Source organism: Manis javanica, chromosome 10 (assembly GCF_040802235.1).
Source record: "Manis javanica isolate MJ-LG chromosome 10, MJ_LKY, whole genome shotgun sequence".
NCBI classification, from domain to species: Eukaryota; Metazoa; Chordata; class Mammalia; order Pholidota; family Manidae; genus Manis; species Manis javanica.
In genome coordinates, this window is record NC_133165.1 from 35,771,055 (window position 1) to 35,788,871 (window position 17,817).

The 17,817-nt window shown below is 45.1% G+C and overlaps 1 protein-coding gene across 1 annotated transcript; it reads right to left on the bottom strand.

The window, feature by feature from the left end:
* Positions 1-996: 996 nt before the first annotated feature.
* On the bottom strand, positions 997-17,503 carry LOC108409123 (nuclear envelope pore membrane protein POM 121-like). The gene is given in 11 exon segments (XM_037002968.2): positions 997-1,091; positions 5,165-5,287; positions 6,877-7,574; positions 7,576-7,828; positions 8,551-8,624; positions 9,251-9,342; positions 11,658-11,829; positions 13,357-13,437; positions 15,178-15,339; positions 17,242-17,339; positions 17,480-17,503. Coding segments are annotated over 11 exon segments (1,872 nt in total).
* Between the last annotated feature and the right edge of the window lie 314 nt (positions 17,504-17,817).

A 17,817-nucleotide genomic window follows, 5' to 3' on the forward strand; every position in this document is an offset into this window, starting at 1 on the left:
TGCTGGACCCGCCACCCTCCAGCGAAGACGGCTCTGGCAGGTGGGGAGAGGGAGGCCGCCTGATTGTAACGGAGTGCAGAGAGCATCAAGTCAGGAAAAAGAACTAATGACACTTAACCTGACTGCCTAGAGCGAGAGCCACCCAGTCTTTTCTTGTGTAAATTACCCGAGGCTTCTGAGAAATGCGCCTACCCTAAGTTAGATAACTAGAAGTGGGCAACAGCCTGGGAACGCCTGGGGATGTAACCCGTGATAAGTCACATAGACATGCTTGGGTAAGCAAGAGATAACAATTGAAGCGGGCAGGCAACTGGCGCGTTCCCTAAAAAGGTTACAATGTTTCCCATTGGTTACAATATAGAGTGTGTTTTAAACCTATTAGTTGTAGAACTGCGCGGGCTTTGATGTAACTGCTGTGAAGATCCTATATAATCAATACCCAAAGTTGCTTCGGGGTTGGCAGCTCGGACTCGGCCTGTGTGTCAGGGGAGGTGCTGTCGACCCGAGCTTGCTGGCTGAATAAAGACTTTGCTTGGATTTTCATCTCCGTGTCCGTGTGTCTTGTTCTCTGGGAAACCCCGGAGTCCTAGACCCTAACATGATGAAGCTTATACACTAAACAAGTTGGGGAAGTAAACTGAACCGTATTACAGATGTTTCTTGGATTCTGTCCAGCCTCACCAGTGGAACCATTCAAGTAAAGAAAGGTATCAATCAGGCTTCTGCTCTGCCTCCCCTCCTGCAAAAAGCCTGAGGCTCTGCTTCCTCCAGGAGAGGGTGATGGCCTCCAGGGCTGCCCCTCCCTCCCTGCAGGCTGAAGCCAGAGATGTGCTGCAGTCAGTTTGCCTTATGGAACCTGTCAGAGGCTCTTCCCAGCAGGAGGTGAAGTCTAAATCTGGGTAGGAGTCCGGTGTGGGGTGGGGGTGGGGGTAGGGGTAGTGGGGTTGGCGGTGGAGGTTGGGGGGGTGGGGGTGGGGGCGGGGGAAGGGATGGAGGCTACTTGTGGATGTGCTGCCTCCGGGCCTGCATTTGCTGTCAGGCCTCTGGGGTCCTGGATCCTGCACCAATGGAAAAGGATGCGGCCGGCGATCCTGGAAAGTCAACAGGGCCTCATCAGGGCAGCTACTACGAGAGACTGCTTCACTGGGTCCTATCCTGTGCAGGGCCAGGCCAGAGAACACCGGGTGCTTCAACAGGGCTTTCCAGGCTGAGTTCCTTGGGAGGCGGGAGGCCCAGGAAGGCATTTTTACCTGACTTCCCAGTTGTGAGGGGAAAGTTCTGCCAGAAACAGCTCCTCTCCGAGCTCTGCTGCCTATCTGCAAACGGCTGAGCTGGACTGCCAGCGACTTCACATCTTTCTTGTGCTTATGAGCCTGTTTTCTCCCAGAGGGGAAGGGACCCCATGCTGTTAAGCAGGAAAATAGATATGAGCGGGATGGAAAAGGAATAAGGCCAGGAAAAAAGCCCACTAAAAAAGACCCAGAGTCAATCAGTTAAAGCTCAAAAAGCCAGGAGGAACTTGGCCTGGTATGTTTGAATATTCCCCAGAGAAAGGAGGGTACCTCAGCAGAGCCCATGGGTTTATTGTGTTAATCATGTAGGCCCAGCTTATTTTTCTAACTTTACCTATATGGTGTTTTCTATTCTCCTTTGGCCCAAATCAAGTAGTTTGCAATGTGGTCAATTAATAATGGCTAGCAAGCTCAGCATAAACAACATAGTAACAGGCAGGAAGGATTCCATCTTAAAAATAAGATTGTATCTACAAAAAACAATATGCTAACAAGCTGAAAAACCTAGAAAAAATGGACAACTTCCCAGAATAATACAACCTTCTAAGACTGACCAAGGAAGGAACAGAAAATCTAAACAGACCAATTACTAGCAACAAAATTGAAGCAGTAATCAAAAAACTACCCAAGAGCAAAACTCCTGGGCCAGATGGATTTACCGCGGAGTTTTATCAGACATACAGAGAAGACATAATACCCATTCTCCTTAAAGTTTTTCAAGGAAATAGAAGAGGAGGGAATACTTCCAGACTCTTTCTATGAAGCCAGCATCACCCTAATACCAAAACCAGGCAAAGACCCCACCAAAAAAGAAAACTACAGACCAATATCCCTGATGAACATAGATGCAGAAATACTCAACAAAATATTAGCAAACCAAATCCAAAAATACATCAAGAGGATCATACACTATGACCAAGCGGGATTCATCTCAGGGATGCAAGGATGGTACAACATTCAAAATCCATCAACATCATCCACCAAATAAAAAGGACAAAAATCACATGATCATCTCCAGAGACGCTGAAAAGGCATTCAACAAAATTCAACATCCATTCATGACAAAAACTCTGAACAAAATGAGTATAGAGGGCAAGTACCTCAACATAATAAAGGCCATATACGATAAACCCACAGCCAACATCATACTGAACAGCGAGAAGCTGAAAGCTTTTCCCTCTAAGATCGGGAACAAGACAGGGATGCCCACTCTCTCCACTGTTATTCAACATAGTACTGGAGGTTCTAGCCATGGCAATTAGACAAAACAAAGAAAATCAAGGAATCCCGATTGGTAAAGAAGTCAAACTGTCACTATTGGCAGATGACATGATATTGTGCATAAAAAACCCTAAAGACTCCACTCCAAAACTACTAGAACTAGTATCAGAATAGAGCAAAGTTGCAGGATACAAAATTAATACACAGAAATCTGAGGCTTTCCTATACACCAACAATGAACTAATAGAGAAATCAGGAGAACAATTCCATTCACAATTGCATCAAAAAGAATAAAATACCTAGGAATAAACTTAAACAAGGAAGTGAAAAACCTATACCCTGAAAACTACAAGACACTCTTAACAGAAATTAAAGAGGACACTAACAAATGGAGACTCATTCCATGCTCTAGGCTAGGAATAATTAATATTGTCAAAATGGCCATCCTGCCCAAAGCAATCTACAGATTCAATGCAATCCCTATCAAATTTCCAACAGCATTCTTCAACAAACTGGAACAAATAGTTCTAAAATTCATGTGGAACCACCAAAGATCCCGAGTAGCCAAAGCAATCCTGAGAAGGAAGGATAAAATGGGGGTGTCTGCTCCCCAACTTCAAGCTCTACTACAAAGCCACAGTAATCAAGACAATTTGGTACTGGCACAAGAACAGAGCCACAGACCAGTGGAACAGAATAGAGTCTCCAGACATTAACCCAAACATATATGGTCAATTAATATACAATAAAGTAGCCATGGACATACAATGGGGAAATGACAGCCTCTTCAACAGCTGGTGTTGGCAAAACTGGGCAGCAACATGTAAGAGAATGAAATTGGATCACTGTCTAACCCCATACACAAAAGTAAATTCAAAATGGATCAAAGACCTGAATGTAAGTCCTGAAACCATAAAACTCTTAGAAAAAAACATAGGGAAAAATCTCTTAGACATAAACATGAGCAACTTCTTCATGAACATATTTCCCTGGGCAAGGGAAACAAAAGCAAAAATGAACAAGTGGGACTATATCAAGCTGAGAAGCTTCTGTACAGCAAAGGACACCACCAATAGAACAAAAAGGGTATGGGAGAATATATTCATAAATGACAGATCTGATAAAGGGTTGACATCCAAAATATATAAAGACCTCATGCACCTCAACAAACAAAAAGCAAATAATCCAATTAAAAAATGGGCAGAGGAGCTGAACAGACACTTCTCCAAAGAAGAAATTCAGATGGCCAACAGATACATGAAAAGGTGCTTCACATCGCTAGTCATCAGAGAAATGCAAATGAAAACCCCAATGAGATATCACCTCACACCAGTAAAGATCACAGACAACAACAAATGTTGGTGAGGTTGTGGAGAAAGGGGAACCCTCCTACACTGCTGGTGGGAATGTAAATTAGTTCAACCATTGTGGAAAGCAGTATGGAGGTTCCTCAAAAAGCTCAAAATAGAAATACCATTTGACCCAGGAATTCCACTTCTAGGAATTTCCCCTAAGAATACAGCAGCCCAGTTTGAAAAAGACAGATGCACCCCTATGTTTATCACAACACTGTTTACAATAGCCAAGAAATGGAAGCAACCTAAGTGTCCATCAGTAAATGAATGGATAAAGAAAATGTGGTTCATATACCAATGGAATATTATTCAGCCATAAGAAGAAAACAAATCCTACCATTTGCAACAACATGGATGGAGCTAGAGGGTATTATGCTAAGTGAAATAAGCCATGCAGAGAAAGACAAGTATCAAATGATTTCACTCATATGTGGAGCATAAGAAGAAAAAACTGAAGGAACAAAACAGCAGCAGACTCACAGAACCCAAGAATGGACTAACAGTTACCAAAGGGAAAGGGTCTGGGTTGGATGGGTGGGAAGGGAGGGAGAAGGGGGTGGAGAAGAAATGGGGCCTTATGATTAGCATGTATAATGGGGGGGCATGGGGAGGGCTGTGCAACACAGAGAAGACAAGTAGTGATTTTACAGCATCTTTCTATGCTGATGGACAGTGACTAATGAGGTATGTGGGGGTGACTTGGTGAAGGGGGAGTCTAGTAATCATAATGTTCCTGATGTGATTGTAGATTAATGATACCAAAATAAAAATAAAATAAGATTGCATTTTAATACCCAGGAAGTTAAGAAGTAAGATTCTTAACTTTTTCTTTAGCAAACACAATAATTCAGCCCACCTTGCAGACTGGGCAGGAAGCCTTGTTTGATATGCTCCTAGACTAAGAAGGCCAAATCCCAGGGATAAATCAGAGCAGGATGTTCCTTGTGTTAAGTTAACTCTAAATATTCATCTGCACCTGCCAGCCCTTGGTCACATTCCTGGAGAATAGGAACCCCCAACCTTACAGGGCGCTCCTCTCCCTGAGGTTGCCCACACTTTCTAAGGTTGCCCACCTTTTCACTTCAAACTCTCTTTTCAACTTTTCCGGGTGCTGTTCTCTCTCTGAGTAACTTTAAATAAAACTTTTACTCTGCTTCACTACTGTGTCTCTGCCTTTCAATTCTTTGTTGCGGTGGGGACGAGGACCGATGAAGATAAACAAGTGCTCCCCCAACAACCCCACCCAGTCTTCAAGGAACATGCAGGTCATCCTGAGTACAGAGGCTTGCAGCTTACCAAAGGTTCCAACTCCAGCAAAGCCCTGGGCAGGTGCTGAGGACGCCCCAGAGGGGAGGCTGCTGCCCAGTGAGCCCTCCCCAGGGGCAGGGGTGTTCTGACCAAAGGTGGGTGTGGATGTGCCTGGAATGGAGAGACTGCAAAAAAGTGTGACAACTAGGCCTATAAGCAGAAGGTGTTAAAGCAGGTGGTAATGAACTGGGGAGAGGTCTGCTTGCAAGCGCATCCCCACAGATCCCTTAGCCCGCACCACTGTCCAGCTCACCCTCGGTAAGGAAACACACGGGGTGACTGAGTCCTAACCCCTGTACTCCAGGTGAGCCTGCCCCTCCCCCATCAGCTGCAGCAGAGCACAAGCCCCTGAGCTGCCTTTGGGCCCCTGAGGAGTAGAACCTCTGCACTCCCTTGGCCACCAAAGCACAGCTGAGGGGGACACAGAGTGGACCGCCCTTCTCTCAGGACTAATGTTATGTCTCCTCCCCATTTACCTGCCCCCTCTCCTCTGATTTACCACGGCCCCACTCCAGAGTCAGCCTCCATCCTCCCAGGGGCTCACTTCAACTTGGTCTCCTGCGCGCACTTGCCCTCCTGGAACCTCCTGCCCAGTGCTGGGCTGTCCTCCACAGCGGCTCTGCAGGAAGATGCTCTCACATGTATCTATCTATCTAGGCCTGAGGTGGGTTGGGTGCCCCCCAAGGTGCTGACCTTGCATGTAATATCCCCTACCTGACCTCTGGGGGGGGTCACACCTTATCACAACCAGGAACTGCTCTTGCCCCCCGATCTCAGCTGCAAGCACAGTGCTGTCCCTGCTCCTGTGCCCACTGCACCCACCACGCCCAGTCCGATCCTCTGCCTCATCGGGGCCTGTAGTCAGTCCCCTGCCCCTCCTCCTCCCTGTGCCACTTAACCAGGCTGGGTTTACTCTCTGTCCACTTATTTTAGGTCCACACCTCAAGACTGAATGTTGCTGGGGAGACACACAAAAAACAGTACTGACCAGCTTTGATTCAAACTCCTAGCCACAATTTCCCAGACTTCAGAACTACCCAGCATGGCTCTCACATGTCGTTTTCTCCCTGTCTCCAAAATGACTGTTGAGAGAGGCCCTCCTTGGGACACATCTCCCCCTAACCCGCTCCGAAGGGCTCTTTTGGTCAGTGAAGAAAATGGAAGCTATCAGGGTTCAGAATTCCTTATCATGCATCTTCCACATGGCAAATAAAATCACTTCCTTCTGCTTGAAATTCTATAGTGATTGCCTGTAGTACTTTAACAAAAACATTTAAAAAGGCCATGAATGATCTTCCCTTCTGCCTGTCTATTAATGTCATTTTATCCCACTTTGCTCTTTAAGCCTCTGGCCACACCTGGCTCTTCTCTGCTCCTGAGCACTTCAGGCTCATCTCTGCCTTCAGGTCTTTGCTCCTGTGCCTGCAACGCCCTCACCCCCAGCCTCTGTCCCTAGTCCCAACTCGGGTACTGTGGCCATGGCCTCAGTTTGCTATTGTCTCAGAAAGGCTGCCTCTGACGACCTAAGTAGCTCCTCCGGTCATGAGTTTACACTGCTACCTGACACTGTTTACAGAGAACATCTGTGATGACATCTGTCTCTTCACGACAATGTACAGCTCTGAGAGTGGACACTGTGTCCCGTGTCAACACTTAAAACAGCGCCTGGCACTGCAGACTGAGCCCATTCCAAATCTTACCTGCAAACACGGATTTGTTCTGAGGCGTGCTGGCCACATTGAAGGCAAAGGGTGTGATCTGTCCAGCTGCACCCAGGGAGTTCTGACTCAAGCCTCCCCCAAAAGGGGCCATGCTGCCAGTGGTCCCACTGTGTCCTGCCCCAAAGCCAAATGCCCCAGTGGTGGAGCTGCTGCAGGGGGCAGCCACATTCATCCCAAAGCCCCCACTGCCAGCAGGGCCGGCTGACAGCCCGAAAATGAAGGGCGATGAGGTGGTGCTGCCAAACACTGAGCTACTGGTCCCGCTGCTGGTGGTCTGGGTCGTAGCTCCAAAGTCCAAGGTGGTGGCTGCAAAAAAGGGGGAAACAGCTGTGATGCTGCCAAAGGTTGCCTGGGTGCTGGAGGGGGTGCCAAAGACAAAGGCTGTGGGTTTCAACCCATGAAAACCTGACTGTGCAGCGCTGCCAAAGACTGGTTGGCGTGGGATCGGTGCTGGAGCTGCAGGTGGGGCCAGGGCTGCTGAGGTTCCCAAAGGAAAGGAGCTGCTGAAGCTGGGGGCCAGGGCTGGCTTGGCAGCCCCCATCTGCTGTCCATCAGTGGTCCCAAATGTGGGCTGTGGGGTGGCTTCAGGATAGGATGGGACAGGGGGCCCAGTGCTGGAACCAAAGGGAATGTTGAAGGCTGGGGTGCTAGTGCTGCTGAATGTCAGTGCAGGTGATGGGGGCAGAGGTCGTGAGGGCACCACCGAAGCCACCGAAACTGGCAGTGCTGCTACCAGCAGCTGTCTGGACGGCGCCGGGCAGGGACTGGCTGAAGGTGATGGCTGTTGTTGGAGCAGGCTTGGCAGGTGGCTTGGATCTGGTGTCTGAGGATGGGCCTGGGAGGGGCCCTGGCTGTGAAGAGCGAAGAGGGCCCAGAAGGCCAGGTGTCTTCAGGGGCGAACAGGCCATGGTGGCTGCCACTCCAGCAGATTCTGGGAAGAAGAACAGAAAAAGTGAATTCTGGTACCTCAAATGTGGTGGTATTTGGTGCTCTAGAAGCCTTGCTGGGCCAGGGATTCAGGAGTCAACAAATGTGACTCATCTATACCACACGTTCTTAATGTATTCATTCCCTAAATCAAAGAAGTGCTCCGTATTTCTACTCTTCACAGATCATAAGACAGACAGCAGGGGATAAAACTTGGCCTAGCAGGGGTTAAATGTGTGGATACTAAGGAAAATCCAATCATCTGAACTCAAGCACGGCTCAGAGCAGGTAAGGAATGGGGCTGCAAACCAACAGCCATGTGCCTACCAAAATGAGGCTGCCCTCTCCAGCTTTAAGGGCGGCAGCCCCTTCCCTACAATCTGCTACTGATGAGAGGGTTCTGAAGCCGTCAGGCCTGCACCAGCTCAGGTGTGCTAAGCCAGAGCAGCTTCAACCTTTCTAGTGACTGACTGGCACGCTTCTTTCACTTAAGCCTATGTGGGCTTTCCTTATCGCAACCCCTCCAGGTGGCCTGGGTTATGCTATATGAGTCTGGGCCACCTTTCTCCCTTACCAGACCATAAAGCCCGAAGGACAGAATCATCTATCTCTGTAACTACCAGGCCCCACACAAATCAAGGCTCAGTACATGTTTCCAGTGGGTTGTGGTCCATGCACCCTCCATACACACTACCGCCAACACATGCCATGCATTCATCAACTTACCCTGTTCTCCCTGGGACTCCTTGTCTCTTACCAAGGGAGCTGAGGAGCCAGAATGATGAGAAAGCTCCTCTTCTCTGTAGGAGTAAGAGGCACAATTAAGTTTAGAAAAGTGCTGGATAACTTCTTATACCCTCCTAACCACCAACTGGCCAAGATCTCAACGTGTCTAAGATCTCAATGTGACTAAGATCTCAGTGTGTCAAGACAACAAAAAAAAAGAAGTAAAAGAAAATTCCTAAAGAAATGGAGGGAGGCAGTTCACAGAAGCCACAGAGACACCTTTGTCTTAAAACAATCACAAAACAGTCTTCAGAACCTTACATAACACCTGCCAAATTTCTGAGAGTTCTAGTCACACTTCTAAGAAAGTGGCATTTTAGTCGGTAACCTAGAGGGTCAGCTGGGGTCTAGAATGTGAAGCCTGCTGCCCACTCCGTCAGTCACTCTGTTCACTCTGTCCCGTGCGGCCCTTCCCCTTACACCCAGCCCCTCACGCTGCAGCATGAGGGGGAGCAGAGGCCAGTGTGGTCAGTATGTGACAACTGCAAGAGACGAGAGGAATTCAGGGTGGCACCGTCTCTGCCCTTTAGATGTGAACTGCTTTGATTCTCCAAATAAGAGTCTCAGAAAGCCTAAGAGCCAAGTCAATTTCCCTCCTTTCCTACCCTCTCATTAATCCACACAGCAAATCACGGATTGCCTTATTTTCTTCGCTGGCCTCTCTGCTGTCTGCGGGGGGGATGAGAAAGGGCTGGAGAAGGGTGAGGCACTGGGACCCCTTCTTTTCCAGAGCTAAAAGCCAAACACAAGTCACATGACCAACCCTATGTAATAACGTATGATCTGACCTTCAACATAATTCTGTGGCTCTAATCCAGCACTGTATATAAAGACTCCTTTTCAAGTGACTAGAAAAGATTTCTTTGTGAAGAGGGGCTTCTGAAAAGTGAGTCAATTGCCGGTATTTGAAAGGGCTGCCATTGGCCAAAGTTGGAAAAGTTGCATCCGAAAGAGTAGCTAGCTGCAATATACTGAGGATCATGAAATATTTATAAAATATCAGTTCATAAAGATAACACAGCAAGAACCTCACCGGTCACCTTTGGAGTTAGCTATGGCATCAGTGCTTATTCCTATAGGTAGGGCATGTTCTATCTAGAATTACACAGACCTCAACTAACAAATGCAGACGGAAGGACAGAATTAGAACATCACCATTTTGCCACAATGGACACAGACAAAGGTGATAAATGGCCGCTAAAATCAGCTGCTGAAAAGCTCATATGAACAATAAATGGAAGGATCAGACTGACTCTTGAGCCCAGGGATCAACATTAACATCGCAAAAGGGAGGCAACCACACAGCACGTGCTCCCCATGTGATGCCATCGTAAGTGCACAGCACCACCTATGCAATACTCTGCCAAAATCACTGAATTTGAAACTAATCAAGCCTCAGGAGCCAACTGCCCGTTTACAGGGAAAATAGGGATAGAGTACATGTAAAAATGACACCATGATGATGAAAACACAATTCAGAACGTAGTAAATTCTATGGAACAAAATGACTCAGTTTTTGCAAAAGTGTAAGAAAAAGCTTAGTAGTAGTATCTTAGATTAAGAGCCTAAGAGAGGCCCGACGTCCCTGCCGGTGGGGAGGGCATGCGGCTGCCGACCCAGCCCATGTGCTCTGCGCCTGCGGCGGCGGCGGCAGTGCCGGCCGCGGGGACAGTGCCTTGAACATTTTATATGTCCTACTTCACAACTATCTTATTCAGTAGGTCAAAATCATTATTTCCATCAGTGTATAATCTTACCTTCAGATATTTTGTTACATATATTAATTAAATACCTTTGATGCTCAAAAAAAAAAAAGGAGTCTAAGAGACATGTGAACCAAATGCAATGAGTTGATTTTTGGTCCCTGATTCAAACTAACTATAATAAGACAGGGTAATAAGGGCAAATTGGAGTGATAATAACTAACATTAAGTCATTATTATTCAGAGGAATAGAGGTATTGTGGTTATTAATGTTCAAAAAGTTTTAAAAATACACTGAAGTACCCAGAGGTGAAACAACATGTTTGTACTTTAAAACACAAGAGCAAAACCAATTTGGGGTGTGGGTGTTGATGGAACAGGACCGACAAAACACTGTTAACTGCTGGAGCTATATGGAGGTTCATTATGATATTTTTCCTTCCTTTGGTGTATGTGTGACATTTGACGTAAAATTGTAAGAAGGGGCAATAACTATGTATCTCATAGGTCTGTTGTGATCACTGCTTGAGGAAATCTATGTAAAGTGCTCAGCAGAGGGCCCAGTGCAGAATAAAGACTTCATACTATTATCCTCTGCATTGCCATAACTGCCTGGCTGGGGCCTTCATCTCCTATATTTGTCATTTATCATTAACATGTCATTTATATTACTCTAACAGCCTTCTGTATGGATGAAAACTTATGTCAAATTCTGTCTCATCTCAAAAACCTCCTCCACACATGCGTTACTTTTTTTCAAGCTCCTATATATTGGGTGCCCACTTAATGACAAGCACTGTAATGGGTGCTTTCCAAACATTACCTTCAATCTTTACAACAGTCCTTTATAGATGAGGAAAAGAGAGTTTAAGTCATTTGCCTGCTCAAGAGTCTATAGCTACTAAGTGTTAAAGCCAACATTTGAACCCAAGTCATTCTGGTAGCAAAACTTGATCTATTCTCCAGTCTACACTACATCCTTTCTAAAAAGAATTATAACCACTTATTTAAAAAATTTTAATTCCCAGTGCCTACAGGATGAATTTGTGACCCAATGGAATCCAGACTCAATATACCTTTTAAATCAAATTAGTACCATTTTTTGAATTATTCATCCTTTGTCCATTTATCTGTAATAATGGCTCTGTCTTGTATCAGGTTTCCACATAGGTATTCTGGGCTTTCTAGTTTGTTCCACTGGTCCATAGCAATCATTCAAGGGTTGGTAACTGCTGTTAGCTTAGAGGTGATCTCAGCATCTGACAAAAGGTGGCTAGTAAACACTGCATAATCAACTAATAAATGCAAATAACCCACTTCTTCTACACCACCAGGAGCATGTACCTGAGTGATCCCTCCAATGGAACTGTAGGAACTGGTAATGGCATTGTGGCTGGACATGGGGATGCCACATGTGCATATGCTTGTTGAGGAGCTCACAGCAGAGGTGTGGGATCTCTTATGCAAGTGGCTGTCTGAGCTCTGGGAATTGAGGCCTCTCTTCAGAGGTGCAGGCCTAAAAGGGAAATAAAAGGGAAAAACACAGATGTGCTACTGAAAGGAAACAGCATTGTTTTAAGACTTCATCTATGGTCACAAAATCGTTCTAATGTAATGAAAAAGGATAATGTCCTTAATTTTCCTGTTAATTCAGCTAAATATATCTCACAGTCCAAAAGGGAAAGCTAAGTATTTAAAAAATTAAACCTATGATTCTACTCATATATACTGTAGGAAATGCACACAAATCTATAGTGACAGAATGGGGATCAATGGATGCCTGGTAACAGGCGCAGGGTGAGAGGGAGATTTGAAGGCTTCACCAAGGGGCACGGGGAAACTTCTGGCAGTGATGGTGATGTTCATTATCTTGACTGTGGTGATGGTTTCATGGGTGTGAAATTTAGACAAAATAGTTATTGTGGCAAGTTACTCAAAATGTTCCTCTCTGATTTCAATGAGGAAACTTATAGGACAATAATTCTGATAAGGATACATGTCAAAATTTGTCAAATTATACACTTTAAAGAGGGACAGTTTATGTCAATTATACCTCAATAAAGCTGTTTAAAAAAATTTAGGAGGACCCAACCACTTTTTCTAAGATTCAAACTGAAACAGAAATTCCCTCAACATCTTTCCTGTGGAACAGTCCTCCAAGTTTTGTGACAGCACAGACAGCTCACTATCTCCTGGCTGATGAATGTCAACCAACCACAGACAGTTTCTTCCTACACTGGGTGAAAACGTACTTCCTCTTTCTCCTACTTCACCTATGGGTCCCATCTGGAGCCAAACCAAGCCAACTGTTCTCCTTTCATGTGATAGTCCTTCAGTTTTTTGCAGACCACTCTCCTTCCCTCCCTCATTTCCTTAGGCCCCTGGGGTTTTTCTCCTCTGGGCTAGTACTTCTGTACCTCCAGAACCCCCTCACCCACCACCACCACCCCGTGACATCTTGAGCTGCTTCACTCGCAGTGAGTTTCGGTCTGTGTCTGCCTCCTCTTGCAGGGCAGCACAGCCCACCCACAGCCCTCCGTGGACAACAGGACCAGGGCATTCAGGACCACCACTGACCTGCCTCCTCCTAGTCCTTCTTCTTCTATCAGCACAGAGTAGGAGCATGTTAAGCTTTTTGGCAGCCATATCACAGTGCTGACTCAAATTAAAAATTAAGTTACCCCAAGTCTTTTCACACACATTTCCAGCCTCTTTCCCTCATAGCCAATGCTTCCTCAAATATAATTAAGCTCAAATGCAGAAATCTAACATTTTTATTAAATTTTGTACTGTTGCATTTTATTCATTGCACAAACCTTGTTATCTGTTTGTTACATACTTGGTTATTCAATGTATCTACAAACCCTCTTAGCCTTAGCATATTTTATGCATATTAATGAAAAATAGTAAAAGGAATTAGATAAAAGTTATTGTGGCAAGTTACTCAAAATGTTCCTCTCTGATTTCAAAGAGGAAAATTTACAGGACAACTCTGATAATGACCTTTTTTCAAATAGGAAATCTCACCGAGATGGATTCTCACTTAGGCACAAAAGCAGCAGGGACTCAGTTGGCCACCACGGGCTCAAATGCTGAATGTCCACTCCCACTGCTGTCATGACACCTGTGACAAATCACAAACCCTCAATTGGATGGTATGACTTTTTTCTTAAAGCATACTCTCATGTTCCTGGGATGCTATACTCTTTCTATGGAACACAGGCTCATGCTAGACAAGAAAAGGTTGCCTCAAATCTCAAATATTGAGGAAGGTAAATTTATTCTAGGACTGTCCTAATCTAATAAGAAAAGTAGAAAAATGCTTCAAGACATTTTGAACTATTCAGGTGTACCAATTTTTTTGCTAACTTCTCACCAAAGCACTTCAATCACACATTTAATATCCTACCATCCATAAATTAAAAACAAAAAAGCACTTTAGTAACCCACCTACACACATCCCCCAGTGCTCTCAATTTCGTTCAGTCTGTAAGAGAAGAACTCCACATATCACACACATAAGGGCCTGTGCATGGTGCACATAATCACTGCTTATTCCAATTATGGGAAAGACAATACAGAGCCCTCAGTTATAGGCTCACTGGGGTCTAGAAAAATTACCAACCTGGAGAACATGAGAAACCTGTTTTGACCATAATAAATTTTCTCTCTGACCTCCACACACCATCTCCCTCTGTCACTCCTGCTTAGTTGGCTGACATCAGCTCAGACTGCTCACTTGTAAATTATATCCCTAGTATTCATTACCTGATCTTCCAGTGTTACTTCCAATCAATCTTTCAATGGACACACTTGCATTTATTAGTATTTCCTTACCCAATTTTGCCATCTACAGTATCAAAGATGGCCAGCTGTGAACCTGCAGTATATGACCGACCTGGTCTAATTGATGAGGACAATGGTTAGGCACAGGTTACATACATTTTGTAATATACCTTTTCCATAAGTACTAGAGAAAAGCTGACAGTTATTGGTCACATGAGCTTCATACTTTCAAAATAGAACATTTTTCATATGTAGGGTCCACTGTCTCCTCAGAGCATGTTTCCTTGACCACCTTATACACAGGTCTGTCCCTTCCTCATTACCCTTTTATATCACTGCTTTTTAAAAAATCTTTATATACTTACAATCTATAATTACCTTGTTTGATTTCTTACCCAAGTCCCATGAGACCCTTGTCTTGCTCACTTCTCTATCCACAGTGCCTGGAGTAGGCTCTGCCACATGGTGGGTCTTGTAGTTTATTGAATTACAAGAAAATGAGTGGAATCCTTAACTGACTCCTTGGAAAGCCACAAGCAGTTCTGCAGCTTACTCAGAGCCTTCAACTTCCTCTCTTTCCGTTGAAGAAACAGACTGTTTACTCTATTTTCATTACATTTTCAAAAGCCAAATAAAACTGGTTTTACTCTCATTACTCATAGATCTATCATACTCCAGTCTTCACTGTTCTTTGCTAAGTATTTCTTTCTGCACAAATGATACCTAAGCTGATGGTCACCCAAATAACTGAACACCACAAGGGGAAGACTTCCAGCATTCTCTCAAAATAAAATTTAACACATTTATATCGAAGTATGAAGCTAATGTGGCCAATAACTGTTGGCTTTTCTCTAGTACTTATGGAAAAGGTATATTACAAAATATATGTAACCTGTGCCTAATGAAAGGCATAGCAGTAAAGCTCTTGTTACCAAGCTCTTCCATGAAAGCCAAAGAAGGGGACCTGCTGCTCACAAACAGGAGGTGGCTTCTGATTCTTTTTGGGAGTGATCTCTGTTTCAACAAATCCCAGGAGCCCATATGGGAGGCACGTTTAGGACTCTGCAGGGCATGTTACCTTCTCTTATTTTCCTGACCAGCAGCAGGTATTTGGTCTTCCTCCTCCTGCACTGTCCTTTTCTTCTTCTGTTCGAGGGCCCTCAGAACAGCGTCCTTTGCACATGGGTCTGGGGCATTACTTGAGGGTGAGGACAGTGTTGAACTGGTGGTCTGTGTTGCTCTGTAACAGAAAACAGGATTCTAGCATTAAGATACTCTGATTATCATGCTACATAGCATGGACTTCAGTCACTGGAAATCAGAAGCTAACCAGCAAGCAAAAGGGTAATTATACCCTCACACAAATCACCCTTAGCTGTGAAAGCTACAGTCTTAGGAAAAACCCCCAAAAATAAAAAGCTGCTCAAAAACTAGAATGTGAGATTCTCCTTCATATAAGCAGCTTCCTCCTTTCCTTTGAGTTACAGTTATTCTGTCAGATGAGCAACTGTAGGAGAATAAAGTGGACACCCTGGGAGTCTTTTCCTGCAGCAATGCTCACATTGGAAAATGCACCAGGTTGCTCCCGGGAGGAGCAATCTGCACTGTCGAGGGCCCGCAAACCACTCCAGAATTATGAGAAGATGGCACAGGCTTCTTGTGACCCCCATTCCAGCACACTGTGGGCAGCACCCCCACACAGGAATACTGGGCCTGCTGGATTGGGTATCATCTTCGAGGTGTTTATGACAAACCGGTGTGGTGAAGTCCCACAGTCATGGAGAATGGGAGACACATTATGGAATCAAAGCAGCTTAGAAGAATGACAGAAAATTTAAAGTACTTAAGAACCATGTGGGGTCAGTTATTTTCCAGAGAGCTTAAGCCTCTAAGCAACACAAAACAGCATTTTTATGGCAGCTTTCTCCCATCCCATCTCAGGGCAGAAAGTGGCAGGTACTTAACAGCTGTGCCTACAATGGATTCAACTTTGAGGGGGAAATTGAAAACCTGCCCACAGAAGTAAAACTACAGTGGAAGAAAAGTGTGTGTAAGGAAGTGCAGGGACAAATTTTACAAGAATCCTTCAATCTTTTATGCTGCATCATCAGAAATATACACCCAAAGTCAAACATTTTAAAAACCTGAATGTTCACCTTTTCAAATAAATGTACTTATCAAGAATCTAGTGTTGTCACTGAAGTTTTGAATTTTGTTGTATCACTCAGCTACTGGGACCAAAGGAAAACACAAGTCATTTTAATCTAATCATCTTTATCAGTCAAGTTATATCCATCAAGGAGGTTTCCTGGGTACACCTCTTTGAGCTCAGCTGATACAATTTATTGGTCCAAAGAAAAAAAGTAACAAAACCTATTACACTACTATGCTTTAAAGACAGAAGATATTTTCACCTGCAGTAGGGATATTTTAAGTGAATTACCAAGTATTCTGCTAAACCCATGCTGTATTAGAGTTCAGAGCTTTCAGTACTGAAAGAAGGATTTGCAACAACATGGATGGGACTAGAGAGCCTTATTCTCAGTGAAATAAGGCAGACAGAGACAGACAAGTATCAAATGATTTCACTCATCTGTAGAGCAAAAGAACAAAGAAAAAACTGAAGGCACAAAACAGCAGCAGACTCACAGAATCCGAGAATGGACTAACAGTTACCAAAGGGAAAGGGACTGGGGCTGGTGGGTGGGAAGGGAGGGAGAAGGGGAATAAGGGGATCAGCACACATGATGTGGGGGGTGGGGCATGGGGAAGGCAGTGTAACCCAGAGGAAACAAGTAGTGATTCTATAGCATCTTACTATGCTGATGGACAGTGACTATAATGGGGTATTTGATAATGGGGGGAGTCTAGTAACCACAATGTTGCTCATGTAACTGTACACTGATGATACCAAAAATAAAAAAATGATAAAAGGAATAGAAAAACGAACAACAAAAAAGAACTGAAAGAAGGGAACAGTTCTGGCAGCCCATCTCATAGCAAAGGCTAAAGGGAGGCAGCACACGGTTGACGTGCACCACGGTGTTTAAAGAGGTGAAAACAACACAGAACCCACTTAGGACTTTAAAAAAACAGGTTTCAAAGTCAGGTCCTCGGTCTGGGGAGGGTCGGCGTCTCTTACCGACGGGAAGGCCTGCAGAGGGATCGGAGGAAAGGAGTGGGGACTGAGGGGTGAACGGGATCACGGCAGGCCCAGGGAGTCAGCATGGCGGGCGGGCCCTGCAAGAAAGGCCGGGTGGGTGGGTGGGCGGCTGCAGGGGGTGGAGCTTGCTGAGAAAAATTTCCCATGAGGAGAGGGCAGCAGGGTCTGTCCATTGAGCTGCATCTGTGGCTCTGCTAGACTCCCTTCGCTAGCGCACCTTGGCCAGAGGCGAGGCGAACATTGTGCTCTGGCGGCAAGTGTTGCGAAGTTGCCGGAAGATGGCATGCGAATGCAATCTCGGGGCTCACAGCTCAGTGCCCCCCAGGCTGTGGCAGCCCCCCAGCCATCTCGGAGCATGGCTGCCATGGGCACCAGGTACACAGCATGAGACCCATTGGTGAGACAGCAAAAAAGAAAAAGAAAAGCATTTAAGTCTTTCATAAAAGTCAGTTGGCATAGGAGATCATGGGAAGATGGTGGTGTGAGTAGTTCAGAATAAGTCTCCTCCCCAAAACATATATATTTATGAAAATACAATAAATTCAACTATTCCTA